This window comes from Malania oleifera, chromosome 6, assembly GCF_029873635.1.
Source record: "Malania oleifera isolate guangnan ecotype guangnan chromosome 6, ASM2987363v1, whole genome shotgun sequence".
NCBI classification, from domain to species: Eukaryota; Viridiplantae; Streptophyta; class Magnoliopsida; order Santalales; family Ximeniaceae; genus Malania; species Malania oleifera.
Genome location: NC_080422.1, coordinates 54,399,291 through 54,420,151, shown reverse-complemented (window position 1 = coordinate 54,420,151; position 20,861 = coordinate 54,399,291). Strand labels below are relative to the sequence as shown.

Below are 20,861 nucleotides of genomic sequence, written 5' to 3'. Positions count from 1 at the left end.
GTATGGTATCACACCAAACATCAACAGAATATTCACCCATTTGGATAGGAACCAAGCATCTTTTTGACAAAGATGTAGAGTTATCAACCCAAGATATCTCAGAAGGTTCTGGGGTGAGATTCTGAATGAAGTTGTGTATGAGTAATCCCCCTTTGTAGAAACCATATTTATAAGACCTCTTCCACCAATGTTGATTTTGCAAATGTTTCCTCCACACTTGAGAAAGGTGTGAAAAAGCTTGAAATTATGCTCAAGTAAGATAAATGAAATTCCTTTTTACAATAATTTGTCACCATATTGCTGGATTTATACATATATACACTGCAGCTATATATCACCAAAAGTCCTTAACACAGGTTGGCCACAATTCTCAATCTATTCTTGTAAAACTGTAAGTTTGACGCTCAATTTTCGAGAACTATCTTTAGGTCATCTCTAATCTTGAGCATCATGTAGAAATGAAACAAATTCAATTAGAAAACTCACAAATTGCAGCTATAAAGCCTGATTTTTTTTAATGCTGGCAGAGACAATTTTTCACTTTTTGTAGCAAATTGTCCACTTGCTTGCAAAATATCACGTTCACATGCAGAATATGATGCTGTAGATCAAAATGTCATGGAAGAAACCTTAAATATTGTGACTGGGTCAATTTCTCACAAGTCTGGCAGTTGCAGGGTATGCTGAAAATTTTTCTCATGTGTGTTGCTGACACCTGGGGTGCGTGAGTTGCTGGCAGCAATTCTCTGGCATTGAAACTTCAGGTGAGGGTAGATCAGGGGTGAAGATTGCAATGGTGGTGGCAGTATGATGAAAAAAAATGCAGGAAACATGGGATTTTGGAAGGCTGACGGCTGGGGAACTTATCTTTGGCATGTGGGGCCACACGACTGGTTGGATGGTGAAGAAAATTTGAGGGGAAGGGTTTCAGGGGGTTCTGTTTTCAATGGGATGGGTGGTGTTGAAATGGGGACAAGACTGGTATGTTCGAAAAAGCTTGGAACTGTTCCTTTCTCTCTCTCTCTCTCTCTCTCTGAAGTTTCAGGGCAGAGAAGATGGTTGCAGGGGATGAGATCTGGGATTTGGATTTTGATTCCTGGGTGGTTTCAAGATGGGAAATTTTGAAAGAGAGAAATAGAAGATTTTAGGGAACAGAGCAGAGAGGAAGAAAGAGGAAAGAATGCTGCTTTGCAGCAGAGGATTAGGGACAGAACAAAATAGAAGAGAAGGAAAGGAGGAGAAGGAACGTAGAAACAGACAAAAGGAGCAGGGAGGGAGAGAGATAATGGAGAAGTGAAGAAGAAGAGGAGAAGAAGAGAAAGGGGAAAATGTGGGTCTGAAAATGGAAGAATGGAGTTTGTGATCGAGCTTTGATACCAATGATGTGGGAGCGACATCAAAGATCTGCAGTCCTGAGAGATAGAATAGAGTAAATAGGAAGAAGGAAGAAGAGGGGAGAGAGAAGATACAAGAGTCATCACATGTTCAACTCTGAATTCAAATTCATCAACCTACCTGCACCATGGCTTTTGTACACTATTTATAAGATAGTCTCTAACACATGAAATTACACATATACCCCTAAAACTCTATTAAATTACAAACAATCCCCTAGATACACATAATTCTAGAGTAATTAAACTAAACACACAATTAATTACTAACTAAACTAAACAATCCCTTGACCCAATTATTCTTAATTATTCAGCAACAAGGATCTTCCCAGGGACTTGCTTCTTGTCTTGCATCACTTAGTATGCATACAACTGAAAATCCCATTAATAATCTGCAGTGACTCAGTGAGTTTGTGGGTATAAAAATTGACGAATCAAACTATGTGTGGAAATATCTAGTCTTGTAATTGTAAGATAACACAATTATCTCCTACACCATCTTGGATTTCGCAACAATCATCACCATCATCTGCTCAATTTAATGTTAGGGTCAATGAGTGCATCAATGGGTTTGGATCCTAACTTTCCAGCTTTTCAAACATATGAGCACTTCTTCCTTTGTGGCAGAAATATCCTCAAACATGATCTGGCAATCTTAATTCCTAGAAAGTATTGAAGTTACCCCAACTCTTCAGTATGAAACTTGCTGTATAAGAATAGCTTCAACTCCTGTATTTCCTTGCTATCATCACTTATAAAATATAATGACATTATCATCACTTACAGGACCTGCAATATTTTTCCTGTAGTGATATAAGGGTAGAAAACATAATAGCTAAGTAATACATTTGAATGTATGGTTAAGATGCATAATTTTAGGGTGGTTCCTTTATTTTTAAGCAAGATTCTTCTTGTTCTGTTGTTTAATTAAGTTGTTTAATATTCAATTTGATGCTTTAAATTCTTCCTTGGTTTGTACCCATTTCTTTGTTATTTGCATTCACATTTGTTTTTTGGTTTTTTGGTTGTCTTTTAGTTATTGACTGTTATAATCCTTTCTTCTCACAATGAGCCAGGCTAAGTTCTTATATGGAGACAAATTCACTCCAGAAGAGCTTCAAAATATCAAGCTTGTGATTCAGAGTAACTTGTACAAGTATCTCAGTGTATTATTGGAAGGGAGAGAGCATTTTGAAGAGGAGGCTTTGAAGGAGAAAAGAATTGTTGTTTCTGGTGGTGAAGATTCTTGCCCAGGTCTCCATTTAGCCCTTATCCCACTTATCTCTTTATCTGTCTTCCATTTCAAGTCTGGTAATTAATTGCTTGGATTTTCTTTTGGGTTTCTATTTCTTTTTAGGAGGATTTCTTATCCTCCTCCTTGTATATTCTTTCTCATTTAGTGAAGAATTTTCTTTTTATATATTTATATTTTTAGTTTGCTTGGAAATTTTAGCTTGGTTCTCTGTCTTTCTCCCATTTATAGCACTTTATTTTCAATGGCAATTGTACAAAGCTTTTGAGGCGATATGGTAATCAGGATTTCACACGAATCTTTCTGATGGTTTGAGGCTTAAGCATTATATTGGTGGAATGAATAGATAGTGCTCCTGACATCAGGTATTCTTATAGGTTTATTTTACTTATTGTGGATGCTCATACTGGAAAATTGTTAATAATATGGCTTCTTCTATTAATTATGGGGGCAGAAAGGATACTAAGAAAGGAGGTAAACATGTAAGATTATGAAGATTGTCAGTTGGAATGCTATGGGTCTAGGGGATGTTAGGAAGAGATTTTTGATAGGGAGGTTTTGCTTAGGAATACGCTTGATATTGTATTGATCTAGGAAATTAAGCTTGCTTTAGTTGATGGGGAGGTTGTTAGAGGGATTTGGGAAGGGCTTTGTAAGGATTGGGTTTATGTACTCTCGTAAGGATCGGTGGGTGGCATTCTTGTGTTATGGGATAGTCGTTTTATTATTAGAGTAGATAGTGTAATGTCTTTTTTTTTCCCCACTCTTTATCTTGTTAGAATTGAGAGATTGGGGTCATTGGTGGGTTTGCTCGATGCAAGTTCCTTCTAGAGCTGCTCTTAAGGGCCCTTTTTGGGATGAGGTTTATTTTGTTTTTAGTTTTTGCTCCCCTAAATGAAACTTGGTGGTGATTTTAATGCAGTGAGATTTCCTCAGGAGAAGAAGGGGGGAGGTAGGGTTACTACAAGTATGCAGAAGTGTGATTTGTTTATTAGGGAGTGGTTTGAGGGTCTTCCTTTGGGTAATGCTAATTTTTGGTGGTTGGTGGGTGGAGCTAGGGCAGTGGCTAGTAGAATTGATAGGTTCTTGTATTCCAACGAGTGGGAGGATGAGTTCCCTAATCTCTCCCAAAATTTTCCTAGATCCACCTTTGATCGCTTTCCTATCTTATTGTAATTTAGGAAGGTTACTTGGGGTCCTACTCCCTTTAGGTTTGGACACATTTGGTTGGATCACGGTTCATTCCAGCATCTAGTGCGGGATTCTTGGAGTAAGGATGTGGAAAGGGGTTGGGAAGCGTTTCAATTTATGAAAGAAATTGAAGAGGTTGTAAGGAAAATTGAAACAGTGGAATAGGGTGGTGTTTGGAGATATTAGGTTTAGAAAGACTAGTATTTTAGGAGAGTTGGATGAGTTAGAAAGGAAGGAGTTGTTACTCTCTAAGGGAGGAGGAGTATAGAAGGGTTTCATTGAAGAACAAATAGGAAGAGGTCTCGAGTTGGAGGCATAAGGCGAAGTTTAAGTGGACTAGAGATGGTGATTGTAATTTTTGATTTTTTCATAGGATAGCAAGTGGGAAAATGATGAAGAATTTGATTAGGGAATCGAGGTGGATAGGGGGGGGGGGGGAGGATATATCTCGGATACTAGTAGGATTGCTTCTGAATTCAATGATTTTTATTATAATCTGTTTTCTGAGGAGGATGAGACTAGACTGATGGTGGAAGGTTCAGAGTGGGATCTTTTGTCTGATGATAAGACAGCTTGGTTAGAGAGGTCTTTCGAGGAAGGGGAAGTGATGTATATCGTCTTTGGGATAGGGATAAAGCTCCAAGGTTGGATGGTTTCAATTCAGCTTTCTTTCAAGATTGTTGAGCGGTGGTGGTTAAGGATGGCTTGCTGAAGGTATTTAATGAATTTTACTGGAATGAGCTTTTATTTGAATTTTATAAATTATTTCCGTATGGGAAATGGATTGAGCTATGGGCTGAAGGTCATTAAACTTGACAATAACCTATATATTACAAGGTTTGGGCCAGGAGATCTAAGCTTGAAGCCTGTATATCCAATAGGCACAAGGATGGATACATGCCTGGCTTAATTTGGGCGAGAAAAGGAAAGGCCAATAACAATTAAAAACCCAGTTTTATCTGAAGAGCCTCTTGCTTGAGGGATGGGAGCCTGAACGTAGTTGAGGAAGTTGAGAGAAGCCACAGCAGAGACGTCGGAGTTGCAGAAAAAACTGAATAGGGAGGACGGTCACACTTTGCCCTCCTTCGAAGATTTGCAGGAAGTTTGCAAGAGAAGAAAGGGAATTCACCAGGCCAGTTGTGAGGATATTAGGGCCATAGAAGATTTTTCAGAGGATGCAAAGGAAGGATGGAGTCGCAGATGATCCCTATTCCCTCCCGTATTCTGGACCACAAAAAATCTCTCATGAGCCTACCAGCCACACTCACAGGAATGCTAAATAAAGGGAGAAAAATAAACTGGAATATTATAAGGGAGAGCTGCATGGATAAAGTAATACGACCTCCTAAAGAAAGACGAGCCTTTTTCCACTCCTCCATTCTACTAACCACTCTTTCCACTACTTGATCCCAGAAATTAGAGGAATTAGGATCACATGCAAGAGGAAGACGCGAATAAGTCAAATTCTAGTCTAAAAAGGTACAAACAGTGGAAATGGAAAGCTTTCCAACTCACCCTTCCCACACTAATTCCCGCCAGCCTGGTCTTTAGACATGTTGATGTTTAATCCCAAAATATTCTCAAAAATTTTAAGGATAAGATCTTTTTTGTTTCACAACAGTATCTTTGAGAAGGGTATCATCAACAGGCAAACTGAAGATGGGATACAACAATTTCCTCCCTACCAACCTTAAGACCTGAATAACACCAAGACCTTGAGTATGGTTGATCACCCTACTCAAACAGTCAACTACTAATGTGAATGAGAAAGGCGAGGGGATCCTTTTGTCTCAGCCCCTCAAGGCTTTAAAGCACTCCACATGTTGGCCATTCACTATTACAGACACACTCACCATGGTCACCCTTAATCCACTTCCTCCATATCTCACCAAATTCCTTCTCAGCCATCATCTAGTCTAGAAAACCCCAACTTACCATATCATAAGATTTTTCCAAAATCCATTTTAAGCAAAACTCCCCTCCTTCTCACATTTTTTACCACTTCATTGGCAACAAAACAACATTTGAAATATGTCTACCCTTAATGAAAGCTGATTGTTCCAAAGTAAGTGTATCTTGTAACACCTCACAAAGCTTCTTTGACAAAATCTTAGCCAAGATGTAAAGGCTAGAAACCAAGTTGATTGGTCCATAGTTTCTAACCCTCCTGAACCTTCTTAGGAACAAAAGCAACAAAACTAAAATTTTTACACACTTTCCCAACACCCTATTTGTATGGAACTCATGAAAAGATTCCATAACATCCACCCTGATCACCTCCCAACTATCCTTAAAGTAAGCTATCATAAAGCCATTAAGCCAAGGAGTCTTATCCCTCCTATCTTGAACAGAGCCCTAATCACCTCTACGTGAAATTCTCTCTATTCAAACACTCTAACATCAATCTATTCCCGCAATTCTCAATGTGTAATTTCCTATTGTTATCCATATTGGCCTCCCCCATTTTGCTTAGAATCTCATACCGCATTGCCCAAATCTAACTCCATTCCTTAACAGGGCTCTCCCTCCTCCTGTTGGCCACCCTATAGATTACAGTCTCCCTCCTTCACCCACTTAACCTTGGACTTTCGTATGATACCTTCCATAGTAGTCAAAAGCGTGCCCTAGGCACGAGGTGCAGTGGGGCGACGAGGCTAGCGCCTCATCAGGGTTGAGGCGAGGCGACCTTCAAGAGGCACAGGTAGGCGTAATGAGGCTCCAAGCACAGTGTGTCGCACCTCAGATATCTAACCTTTTAACTTCATTTTTTCAAACCTTTTAAGAAAGAAAACGTAGTCAAACTCGGACCAGCCCTAGCCCTAGCCAAAGGCTTCAACTCAAAGCAGCAGGTCTAGGGTTCGTCTTCGAGCCTTTGAACCAACACGAAAACCAGTAGTCTAGGCTTCATCTTCACGTCTTCGAGCCTTCACCAGCAAGAGAGCCATCATAGAAGCCCTTCGTTTTCGAGGTTTGAGCCTTCAACCAACACAATCTTCATCCTCAAGTCTTTGAACCAGCATGAAACACCTTCATCTTCAAGCCTTCGCAAAAGCCCTTTGTCTTCTAGGTTCAAGCCTTTGAACCAGCACGACCTTCGTCTTCGAGTCTTAGAGCCTTCCGCCAGCAACAGAACCTTCGCCAGAGCCTTCGAACAAGCCGAGAGGCTTCAATTTTTTGAGTAGTCATTGCCAATCTTCGTGGTTCGTCAGGCTGCTTCAAACTAGTAAGTCTTTTTCTTCTTGTTCTTCTTGTTCTTGTTCTTTTTCTTCTTCTTCTTTTGCTGCTACTGCTACTTGCTGGTGGCTAGTAGGCTGCCCCTGCTCTTGGCAAGTTATAGATTAATGCATGTTACAAATTAATGCATTTGGGCCTTTGGCCTGGCAATTTCATTTCCTTTATAATTTGAAGCTTGAACTCTTGCATGTGTAATTACTTATGTTGAACTATGTTTTCACTTGGAACTTGGTACTAGTTGTCATAATTTCTATGTGTTTATGTTTTAATATTGAATATTTGGCATTTTAAATTATAATATTACTATTGATGTGTTTTCATATATCCATTACCCATCAAATAGGCATTGTGCACAAATTTAATTATTGTGCGCCTCACCTTTGCGAGGCGAGCTCCTTCGCCTCCCGCCTCGGCTCCAAGTACCCTTTGCGCCTCAATGCACTTTGCACCTTTGACTACTATGATCCTTCAAACCTATCCTTTTCATCAACTAGACGACATTCCTCCCAAATGTCTAGATAATTGTAACAAGAATATCATTCTTCTTTTCTTTTATATTACCAAAAACATTTTATTCCACACTTTTAGATCCATTTGTTCTTCACAAAGTTCAATTTGTTTATGAATTTAAACCTTGCCCACCTTGAAAATGACCCTCATTCCAGCAATTCTTAATGCATTCCATAAAAGAAGGATGTGTCAACCACATGTTTTCAAATCTAAAAGGGCAAAAGCCCCAGTGAATTGGTTAGCATCTGCAGCCCCAGATACTTCTTTGGGACTAGTCTAACTAATACCTCCTTAGCAGTATTTGGGAAAATGTCTTCCTTTTATTAGTAATAAGGAATGGTTGATATGGAAAGAAGCAAGCCTACCACTGGATGCCACCTACGTAAAATGATAGTTTGCCAATTCAATATCCCTAAGCCCACAATCTTGAGTAAACGAGTGAAACAACCTCATGCTACTAGACACCCTAGAGCCCTTTAACCTATCGTTAACAAGATGGATAACATTAAAATCCTGTTCAACCAACCAATGCAGGCTACGAAGGCTAAAAACATGAGCCAACATATGAAAACAAGAAGCCCACATGGAAGAAAACATGGGGCCATAGACAAACTACCAATCCTTGAATGCCTTTGCTCCTAATAGCTCATATAACAAACAAGACCCATGTATGCAATCCCTCATAGACGTTACCCTAGTGTCCCCCACAATAATCTACTCTTTAGATCTATTGGGATAAGGGCAACACACCCAACCTTTTAGCGTAGGCTTCCAAATACTCGTCATGACAAAACTATCCAACTCTTCCCCTTTTAAAATCTCTCTCTTTCTCCTTCCTTCCCCCTTTTCCTCCAAAACAGTTCGCATCATATCCTTTTACCTTCACATGGGCCTTGGAAAGATGATGGAATGCCATTTCTGACTCCCAACACACCTCTTCCATCACTGCCTCCTACATATAGCTCTTTTGCTTCTCTATCAGTCTTCTTGGTTTTCGCATTGTTTAGCAAAATGTATTCCATTTGCTTGGAACTAGTTGTTGAAGAAGATACTTTCACCTGTTTTGCTTTGAGTCTCTTGTATCTGGCCCTTCAACTGCAGTTGGCTGATCTCCCCAAACTAGTCATGTCCTTAGTTGGCCTAACTTGTTTGGACCAACAATTTGAGGAAGTCCCCAACCTTGCTTGCTTTAAGAAGTCCTGCGCAAGTTATAGTGACGCTATCTTGGGCCTGAATCTGCAAAGTTGACTTGTTTCCTAAACTTAGCGTTGGTAACTTTCCTTCATTAAACCTAGGATTAAGGGTCTTGAGATGCTGACTTTCTCCTCCCATAAAGTTTGAAAAACTTTCCCTTTTGGATAGAGGATTTGCTTGCAACACCCTTGAATTCAATCCCAGATGATAATCGCCCATATTGAGCACTTTTCATCGTGTCTCCCCTAACCGGAAAACTGCCATTGCTGCTGCCAAGGGACCTTCAAGCGATTGATAACTGCCTGCCTGTAACCCTTATTTAGCATTTTTGGAGGCCATAAACTGTGTCATACAGTTGTGGAACCATAGTCCAGACACTTTGGTTGCATGATTGCATCTCCTTTGCAGCCCTCTGAGTTGCACACCTATCTTCACCTACCTTGCTTCTCTTTGTGTGACCCTACTATCTCCTCTGCAGCATAGCTGGACTTATAGTCGTAAATTGTAGATTCCCTTCATCTCAACTGTCTAAAGGCACTTCTCCTTTACACATCTTTCATAACATTATTTTGTTCATTATGAATAATTTATCCAAAATTATGAAAATGGTTACCATAGTTAACACTTGGCCATCTTTTTTGTTATAAAACCTGTATCTTTTTAAGTTTTACTAAATTATACTCACCATTGTAGGACCAAGCGTGTATCATTTCACCAAAATTTATAGCTAATATTAAGAGTTTATTTCCAATAGATTAAGGTGAATGAATAATATAACGTTGAACGATAAATTAAGGAATGAACATATTCACAAAAAACTAGGATAGCACTGGTCGAAGACAAGATAAGGGAAGAGCGGCTTATAGATGGTTTGGGAATTTGAAAGACAGGCCAAGCAACTAACTTTTGAGGAGGGAGTTATTGTTTCTGGCATAGTTTTAAACACGGACTGAACCGTAATGGGCCACTTTTTCGATTAAGGTGATCCCATTAAACCGGTTTTGAAATGAATTGGGGGTCAACCTAGCCTGACCTGGCTGGCTCGTTGAGCTGGATGGGTCGACCCGGCTCTTATTAATAGAGTAAACAAGGCAAAGCATTTTGCATGCAGTGGGTATTGAAACCAGGTCTTGATTGCCTAGGAAGAGGCGCACTACTATTGAGCCAACAATCAATTTGAGCTATTTCTCAACAATTATTATATTTTTATGCTTCTTACGGCCATGTGTCCATTATCATTAAATAGATTTTATATTAATTAATGGGAATACCATTAATGTGAGTCTAGCCACATACTTTGCTTTCAATATTTTTCTGGCTCCTAATGTTATATTTTATTGTTTAAATAAATTTCAAGAATACAACAACAACAACAACAAAAACAGCAACAACAACAAGCCTTAAGTCCCACTAGGTGGGTTGGCTACATGAATCCTTTTCCACCAATTCACACGATCCAAAGCATTTTCCTCTATTAGATTAAGGGCAAATAAATTTCAAGAGTATTTTATAAAATAAAATAAAAAAATTATAAATTTATCTAATTTTTTTTAGTAACTATATTTTTATTATAATTATTTAATAGGTAATTTAATCTAGCCACATATTTTTAGTATTAGCTTTGATGATGATAATATCATTATTATTATATCTGTTTATGTGTGTGTGTGTGTGTATATGTTGACTTTACCGGTTCGACCTTTAGTCCAAATGGTCTAACCAACCCCGTGGCTTCATTGGGTCGGTCACCGGTGTCGGTTTTAAAACCATGGTTTCTACTTTATGGTATTAAAAGGGGTAGGGGTATACCAAAAATCATTTGGAATGAGATAGTGAGGAAGGACTTAATAGCTCTTAAGCTAGCAGAAGAAACTGCCCTTGGGTGAATTGTCAGAAAAGGATTCATGTAGCCTACCCCACCTAGTGGGATTTAAGGCTTGTTGTTGTTGTTGTAAGGTGGGAATTCATAATTTGGTGCGGAAGTGATATAGGAACTCAAGCTACCCCCTTCAAAAATGTCATTGGTTCCATATCGACTAATGGTGCCTTGCAAGAACGGGAAGAAGAGAATTGAGGAATCACAGAAATATATAAATCATAGGAAGATGGAAGAAAGAGAGAGGTAACTGGAAATAGATTAGAAGAGGTAAGGAGAGAGAGAGAGAGAGAAAGATGGCGCAGGGCCATGATATATATCTTTTAGCATAGTCATTTGGTTGATCTTGAGGTTGATGCTTACAATGAGTCCCCCGTCCCTCATTTATACTAATTTTCTGAGAGTCCTATCTCACCAGGGACACACTATAGCAGCCCAAGCATTGCATGTTTTGACTGAGCCTGCAGGCCCTGCACCTTGCAAGTTTATTGCTGCCACACCTTAGCGAACCATCTTTTTTCCCCATTCTCCAAATATAATGAATAAATAAATAAATAAATAAATAAATAAATAAATGAATACTTAACCGAAAAATTAAAAAGAAAGAAGCAACTGCCTGTTGGTGCTGGGAATTTAACGCACAACCTTGGCTCAAATATCAATTGTACAACTGAATGCCTAAATATGTGGTGCTCCACCAATACCAATAATAGTGAGACTGTTACTCATACCCAAGGTCTTAAATTTCGATTTCAACTTAAAATTTTGAAGCTCCAAAAGTATGGAAATTTCGACGGATTTTTTGATTTCGGTGTCAATTTCGATTTCGATTTGAAAAAATAACAGAAATTAGTAGTAAAACATGAAATTCTTTGTGAAACTTTAGAAATAGTTAACAAACATAATAATATAAGTTTAGGACTAATATATTACAAATTAAATACATCTATGTTTTGTAAGAGGTAGAAAAGTTGTAAAATAGTATGTGTATCAAACATATTTGTAAGATAATGTATATTAAACATATTCAGTTAATACAAATGAAATTCATAAATCATTTAAATATTATTTATTATACAAATAATGATATTTTAGACATGAATGGCTAAATAAAATGTTACTGTAAGTTTATTTTTTCATACAATTTCAAAACCATTTTTAATAATATTTTGTTTTGATAAAATAAATAAAATAAATTAAGATAGAAATTTCACTTCACTCCTAAATTTCTCATTTGAATTCTGACAAAATTTCATCGTATAGTTAAAATTTCGACAAGTTTCGCAAAAATTTCGAGCTTTTGATAAATTTCGGATGATTCGTTGAGATTTCGAGGGAAATTATGCAAGACAGAAATCGACTGCTATTTCAATTTCGAAGGTGATGAAAATCGGAAATTTTGAAAATTTTGTGGAAATTTAAGACCATGCTCAAACCCTTCATTCTATGACAGCCCAAGCACCATTTTTCTATTGTAACTTGACCCACAGTCCGGGCCTCTGCTATTTTGGTTGATTGTTGTGACAGTTGGCCAACATACCATTTTTGGCTCATCTTTTCGCATGATTTTGTCATGCACTACTGATTCATTCAGACTCCCCCCACCTCATGCTCCTTATTCTCAGCTTTGTTGTTTGCTAACTTGAATATATTCGCGCACCCTTTTCCTTTGAAGTTTCCTTATATCTTCATTTCCATTAATCTCTGCATAGGAAATCTGAATAAGTTGAATAGGCTTTATTTCGATTTCATATTTAAAGTGTGGCTAAAGGATGGAATTGCTAGTAGGAATGGACGAACTCAAATAGTAATCTGCTGTGAAATGAATTCAGGTGAAACAGGAGCAGATGAAATTAAGCAGTGCATCTATTCAATCAACCAAAGGCTCAAGCATTTTTGTGACTGGTTACTGGAAATAATGGCAATGGGGGACTTGGATGCTTTCTTTCCAGCTGCAACACGTGAGTATGCTCCTGTTGTAGAAGAGGTTTGGAAGGATCCTGCCATTCAAGAAACTTACAAGAGGAAGGAGGAATTGCGTTTCCTCCCTGATGTTGCTAAATATTTCTTAGATCGGGTATGTGCTATGCTATTTTGTTTTGCTTCAATGTATAATTTATTGTTTATTAACTGGAATAATTTATGTTTCTGAATTTTTTTTAATAGCATAAGAAGATTAATTCATTAGATAAGAAATAATATACAGAAAGGATAATAAGAAATTTTCATAAACAAAAGGAAGGAAAATATGCAATAAACCATAGACCAAGAAACAGCAATCAAACTAACACAAAGCTATCCAATCCTGTTGGACATTAGAAAGGCTCACTCCTTTAAAGCATCCGACAGAAACACACCAAAGCTCTAAATTATGGATATTCTCCCATAACAAAGGAATTCAGCTTTTCCCCATAAATATACAAGCATTTCATTCCAGCCATAAAAACAGAACTGCAAAAACTGCACAACCCCACGAAGCAGTGCATCCTTTCTTATACCAAAACCAGAGAATGAAATGGTCGGTAGTTGCTCCGCTGACTCTGGACAAGCCCAACTTTCTCCCATAATGCCAAAATGCTTATTCCATGTATTCCAAGCAAAAGAACAATGCAAGAATGTGGAAAGATTGTTGCTGTTAACCCTATTGAGAACAACCATCCAAATATTTGAAGGAACTTTGGCCTTCCAAACAATGTTATGGAGCGGAAAGGATATATTAGCATTACTTGAAGAAAGTCATAGAAGGATTTGCAAGAATAAACCATCGAGGAATCTGAAGACCAAGAACAACTATCCACTCTAAATTAAGGATTTGAATTGCAATCGCTCTCGTTCGCCCATTTAAATTCAGTCTTTTGCCTCCAACTCCTCACTTTCTTGAAAATCAAGTCCTCCCAACTCGTTTTTCAATGAGACCTGTTTAACCTCCTCAACCTTCAAAATACTAACACGGTACACCTTCCTCTTTTCTATCTAAATAATTCAACCCACTCAAAATACCAGCCTTCATAATCCTAACATCCCCAAAAACCATCGTGTTCTAATTCTTTAAAGTCTCTAAACCCTTCCTATCCCCTTTAAAATCTTCACTCTATGAATCTCTAACCAAAGAGGGAACAAAATAATATGATCAAGCCATATATTCTCAAAACAAAAAGGTGAAGGACTCCGCTTTACTTTACAAACAAGAGATTGATCAAACACAGATCTAGAGAACGACAGTTTTGAGAAGGATTGCTAAACTTGTCCTCCCAATCACTGCAAAACAAAACTCCTCTCACCAACTAGCAACGACCCTCTAACTACCTACAGACCAAGAGAAAAGCACATTACCTAGGGCAGGCCGCTTAAACGACAATGTCTAATGAATCTATCAAAGTTTTGCATATTCAAACTTACCACCTTCCCCCTTTTTTCTCCTCAAGAAACTTTACAACATTCAAATCACCATTGACAACCCATCTAGGGGAACAAAAGCCATAAGCAACATATAACTCATCCTAAAAGGTAGACCGAAAAGTGGGTCTAGAAGGACCATAAACATACATGACCCACCCATAGTTTAAAAGTCAGTGTCTAATGCTTTTATGGTTAGTAACTATACTCCAAGACCGTTGTAGGATGATAACTTCTACATATTGACCATTACGGGCCGTTATTAGTTGTTATGGGCGGTTACAATGTCAAACTAGCTGTAGCTGACTAAAATAAGTTTTTGAGTCCTTTTTTGTTTTTTTACCTTCTCTTTCCCTTTATTGAAGCTTAAAAACACAATTTTAAATTAGTTTCTTTTTTTATTTTTTTTTTTAAAAATATTTTTGGGTTTATTTTCCTTGACATTTTATATGCATTTTTTTAATCACTAGCATTCAAATAAACCCAACTTTCTCTCGTTAAATTACATATGTTTATACTCTAAGTTCTTTCAAATTTATTTTATTTTATTTTATTTTTCTTATGCCTTATTTAGAGACAAAAAAATACATTCTATTGGTATGCATTTGTTCTTGTTAACAGATGAACTTTTCTATATTTTATTTTTTGGATAACAAAAATTACATTAAAGACTTTAGAGCACAAAGTGGCATTCTATATTTTTTATTTCTTTGTATTTATGATTTCTTAGTTTTTTTTTTTTTTATGATAGCAAAAGAAATTTTCATTAATAGGGAAAGAATTTACGGAAGGGAGAATAAGACATCTCCCAATAAAAATGTGGGACAAAGTAGAAAAAAGGAACTAAGAAACAGAAAGAGAAAAATCATCAAGCCAGCAAGTTCCTCCAGTCTCTTTCTAAATCTGGAAAAAAGCACCCCTGAAAATTCCAAATCCAACATACCACAAAGAAGCCATGTAGTGAATCTTTTCCTACACCAGGCCCCATTTAAAATTTTTCCAACAAACGGTCCGTGCATTACGCTCCAACCATAAATCACATAAGACAGCAAATATTCCACTCTTCCACAACGCTGCCCTATCCTTCTTCCAAAACCTGCGAAGGAGGTGGCTAACAAATCTTCCACCAAAATGAACAAACCCAACTCTTATCCATGATACTGAGCTGTTTGTTCCAAATCTTCCCAGCAAATTTGCAATGCAAAAGAAGATGAGATGCTGTTTCAGACTTCCTATGACAAAGAACACAAACATTTGGAGAGAGAGGCTTCAAAGGTCTCCTGATCAGCTACAGGTTATTAGTATTAATTTTGTTAAACACAACCAGCTATGTAAAAGCAAATCTTTGGGTAACTTTGGCCTTCCAAATAATAGAAGAGAGAGGAAATGAAGAGTTGGTATGGATCAAGGATTCAAAGAATGATTTGCAAGATAAGACCCCCAACTAATCCAAAGACCATGAACGAATATCCGTCCTTGACAAGTAACTTTTTTTTTTTTTTTTTAAGAACAAAAGAAGATATATTAGATGAAAAGAAGAGAATGTACAATGTGCAGGGCAAAAAGTCCACCAAATAGCAAAAAAAAAAAAAAAGAGGAAAAAAATAAAAATAAAACAAAACTAAACAATATTAGCCAAGGAACCCTGCTTTTCAAACCCTTTCCGTCATATTTTACCATGCCCTTCAAATTCTCTAATTCCTTTTGCCCCTTCATCTTTCAACTTTTACCACCATCCATATGCACTTTATTTCTTCCAATATCACTCAACTTTAAATCCCTTTTATCCAAAAGATTTTGAGCTTCTAAATCCGACTTAGGAATCTCCACCATGGGTGTAGGCAAATTTTCATCTCTACTCTGTAACTTGTTCACAACCCATTGTTATCAAAAATAGAAACTCCCTCCAAGCCTTGCAATCGGGGTGGATGGAGATATGAAAATCCCCTATTTCATTTCAAGAATCAGAAATGTACCCATATTGTTCTTAACTCTCATCTAATAACAACCCCCACCACAATCAAACTCACTAGCATCATCACTCTTTGAATCCGAAAAGTTCCCCCATTTCTTTCCGATCTTTTTTTTACTAACCTGGTTGCTAAATCCAACCTTTTGTTTTCACTAGGGTCTTCCACAATACTCGGCTATCCTTTTGAATTTCTTCTTAGTAACTTTGGTACTGACTCACCAGAATTTTCTCTCTTTTCCTCAAAAACCTTCTTCATTTCAGCGCCCATACAAGCTGTCCTCCTACATGCATAAACATTTTTACCATCAAATCTATCAACATTAAGAATCTGATTGGCAGATGTCTCCTCAAGCCCAGCTTCTTATTTTTTACTCTTTTCCATACTGCTTTCTAATACCTCTTCAATATTTGACACAATTTTCACCACATGATCTTGTTTCTAATCTCATATGCTATTCTGAATTTGTTCATCACTCCGACTCAAATCTCGGAAGGCTGTATGCTGGGTTTGGATTCCATTAGCAGAATGTTTAGAGTAGGGGTGAGCATTCAGTCGGTTTGGGCAATTTGGTCAATTAACCGAATTAATCGAGTTTTTTAAATTAGGAATTTGCCATAAGCGAACCGACCGAATTAATTTTCTTAACCGACCATTACTCGACCGAACCAAATTTTCGGTTAGTTCTGTAAACTGAATTTAACCGAACCAGATTGCAATTATTGATTTTCAAAAATCATTTCTATTGCATCCATATTATCTTTTTATAAAATTTATTATAAAATTTATTTTTTACTTCCATTGTATCAATCAATTATTAATGCATGGTAAACATCGTAAGATATATGTAACTCTTTAACAAAATCAACCCAAATTCACTCAAATTTAAATTCTCTTAGCAAAAAATAAAAAAAATTGTCAAACACTCTATGTACTACAAAATTTGTTAGAGCTGCTACTTGCTAGTTTGCCACCTGCTTGACTTGAATCCATATTCCTATGCTCAAGGATTATCACAATAAATGAAATTAAGTTAGCTACTAGATAGTCTGTGCTAGACTCTCGATTGTCCAAACTTCAGAGTCTATGCTGTTATATTACACACCAAACATGAAATTTAAATTCTTTGCGCAAAATTAAAACAAAAACAACATGATATCTAAATTATTTGTGCAAAAATTAAAACAAAAACTGGGAGAAAAGTTGAAATGGCTTCATGCATCAGCTACCACTTCATGGTTTCTTATCTCACAAACTCCCACTCAGTCCTCAGCTCCTATGCTGTAAATATTTGAAAATGACAAGCCATTAAAATTCCAGGTTTTCAACAATGAGAAAAAATAATAAATTATATAGTATCAATAATGATAATTGATAGCATGTAATCTATATGACAAAGCTCTTATTTAAGCATAATCTTAATTTCATATACCTTTGTCTTTCTTTGTCAATGTTATTCACCAAGTGTGCTGGTACTTGTGGTTGCTGTCTCCAATGCAATTTTGACAACTCTAAAAAATTGTATTGAAGCATTTGTAAGTTATAATAACTAATCATTCAATGAACAAATGAAAATTTCTGACAATATATATTTGTATATAAATATAATATTACCTTTTTCTAGATTTTCAAGGTCATATAAGTCTTCTTCAACCTTAATTGGAGTATATGAACCGTGGATCCAATCTTGTGTACATATAAGAGCTTGCACAATTTTAGGAGTCAAAGAACTCCTAAAGGCATCAAGAACACGTCCTCCGGTGCTAAAAGCAAACTCTGAAGCAACTGTGGAGATGGGTATTGCCAAGATATCACAAGCCATATGTGAAAGGATGGGAAACCTTGGACTATTTAACTTCCACCACTCCAAAATATCAAAGTTCTCCACGTTATTTTTACAATCCTCACCCAAATACCTATCCAAGTCTGATTTGTTATCTCCACCTCCAATTTTGGTCTTGAATTTTTGATGCAAAACTTTGAACTTTTGTTGTACTTCCTCGAGACCAGTGGAGCTTGAAGTTTCACTTATGCTTGATTCTTTATTTTTAGATTGTGACAAATTCTTATACTCAGCAAACAATTCAAATGTGGTATCCTTCACCTTTTTCCCCATCAATAAACCTTTGTCACCTTCATACATCATAGAAATAGCATATTGCACAAATTCCAGCTTACGTCGAGGGGCAAGAACGGATGTAACAAAAATCAACATATTCATTTTCTCAATGTTTCCCCAATACTTGTTGTATTTTTCCTCCATTTGTATACTCATTAAACTCAATTCCAAGTCATCACTACTCTCCCACTCTTTTAGAAGACAATCAATCCCAATAATTTCATCTAAAAAGATACTACTAGTAACATACAAAAAACCAAAAACTCGTAAAGTGAGACCATAGATGTGTTCCAAAAACATCACAAACTTTCTAACTTTTTCCCAATCAAATCTACTTGGCCATCCCTAGCCTCAAGCTCAGTTCTAAAAAAAGGATCTTCATCCCTAAACCTATCAAAAGCTATTTCGTATCTTTGAGCAGTATCTAGCATCATATAAGTAGAATTCCATCGAGTGCTAACATCTAGGCACACCATCTTTTTGCATTTAGTTTTTCTATCTCTGCACAATGCTTGAAATTTTTCAGCCTAGCTGGTGAATGCTTAACATATCTCACTGCGTCCATAGCACGAGCAACTGAATCCCTCATTTCTTTCAAACCATCTTGCACAACTAGGTTTATTATATGTGCACTGCATCTCATGTGAATGAATTTACCCCTTAAAATGTCCTTCCTCCAATTTGAAAGTTTTTTTTTATGTAGGAAACTGCGCCATCATTTGAACTTGCATTATCTATTGTCAGAGTAAACACATTGTCAACTCCCCACTCAAGAAAACACCTCTCAATAGCCATACCTATCTCCTCACCTCTATGACTAGAAATTGGACAAAAGTTAAGGATCCTTTTGTTTAATTTCTAGTTATCATCTATGAAGTGTGCGGTCAAACACATATAATTCACCTTTTGCAAGGAATTCCACGTGTCAATTGTGATACTAACCCTTTGAGAGGAGGTTTTCAAAAAATTTTTCAACTGCAACCTCTCTTCCATATAAAGGTCATAACAATCCCTAGAAATTGTCCATCTTGATGGAATTCGAAAATGAGGACATGTAACTTTCATAAGATGTTTGAGCCCCATATTCTTTACAACTTTAAATGACAATTCATGAACAATAATCTTGTAAGACATGCCTTTCAAATTGCTTCTTGGTCAAACTTGCAATTTGTAAGAGTTGCCTCTGAGCCCTTTACATTTTTTGAGGTTGGTTGATAATTTAGTTGTGTTTGTTTTGTTTCTTCAAAATATGGATTTTTTGAACATCTAATCATATGTTATCTAAGGGTGCCCGTACTGTTTTTTTAAGGATCAGCACAGTAATCATTATGACAATAATGACACTTACCCTTAGCTTCACCGGACTCCGTCACAAATTTAGTGAAGTGATCCCACACTTCAGATCTTGGTCTCATTCTCTTTCTCGTTTTTTTATTAGATTCAATGGGATGATTAATATCACTTCCACCTATCATGTTTCCATTTTAAGCTTGAGGTTGGGAAGCCCCTTGCATAGTGTTTGCATCCTCCAACACCTCCACCTCCTGGGCAAGTCATTACTCACTTTTCCTTTATTAAACATCTGAACAAAAAGAAAATGAAAATAAAGTGAAATCATAAATAAGAACTCTCAAATGGGCTAAAACAAATTCAAGGGACCAAAATCTAATACCATTAAAAATTTATTTCATCCCAATCTGCAATGACTATGTATTATAGATCATTGAACCGGGATAACAAATATTAAAGCATCTAGGCCTAGAGACAATATCATCACAACCGGCAAGGCAGTATATAAAATGTGCTTGAAAATTTTCATTGAACCAGGATAATGAATATTAAGGCATCTAGATCTTGAGACAACATATCGTCACAATCAGCAGGGCAGCATATGGCAGAAGATAAACTGCATCTAGAAGACTAGGTCTAGAGACAAAACATCATCACAACCAGTAGGGCAATATATGGCAGAAGATGAAATGCATCTAGATTTAGAGATAAAAGATCATCACAACCAGCATGGCAATATATGGCAGAAGATAAACTGATAAAAAAAATCAGTAATAACTAACAAGCTGACAGGTGACGGCATGTCAAGGGCAAGGCTAACAAGCTGACAGGCGACGGCCACGGCGAGGGCGAGGCAACAGAACGGCAGTTGGCAAGGGCGAATCAACTAGGTGACTAGAGAGTGGAGTGTGACTGGTCCAGGTCCAGTGGCGAGCAACGACTGTGGACTGCGGCATGCGACTAGTAGAGGAAGTGAATTTCTCTTGGTGTGTTTTGCTTACAACTTGGAGATGTATATATATAACTATACAAGAGAGTGAGGTTATCCTAACATTTCGATGTGGGACTAAAACTATACACTATGTTCAATACTCCCCCTAAAGTTGGAACGAAGATGTTGACAAGTCGAAGCTTGGAGATAGCAGTCTGTAATAAACCGGGGCCAACAGACTTGGTGAAGACATCAACAACTTGGCCTTTGGAGGAGATAGTGGGGAGAGATAATCCCAGAACGAACTTTTTCCCTGATGAAGTGAATGTCCACCTCAATATGCTTGGTCCTGAAGAGAGGGATATAGCAGACTTGTTGTCACAAAACAACAAAGAAGAGTCTGTCACAGGAAAGCCAATCTCATATAGGAAAGAGTGTAGCCATAGGATCTCACAGTTAGCTTGTGCCATAGCCCGATATTCAGTCTCACCAGAAGAACGTGAA

General features: G+C 37.2%; 1 protein-coding gene across 1 annotated transcript in view; it reads left to right on the top strand.

Annotated features, from left to right (window-relative positions):
• The window catches only part of LOC131158250 (extra-large guanine nucleotide-binding protein 3-like), an 81,806-nt gene that overhangs the window by 31,569 nt on the left and 29,376 nt on the right, over window positions 1-20,861 (top strand). The window contains exons 5-6 of the mRNA XM_058112988.1: window positions 2,471-2,648; window positions 12,484-12,728. Of these exons, the coding sequence (XP_057968971.1) occupies window positions 2,471-2,648; window positions 12,484-12,728 (423 nt within the window). The remainder of the gene's footprint in view (window positions 1-2,470; window positions 2,649-12,483; window positions 12,729-20,861) is intronic.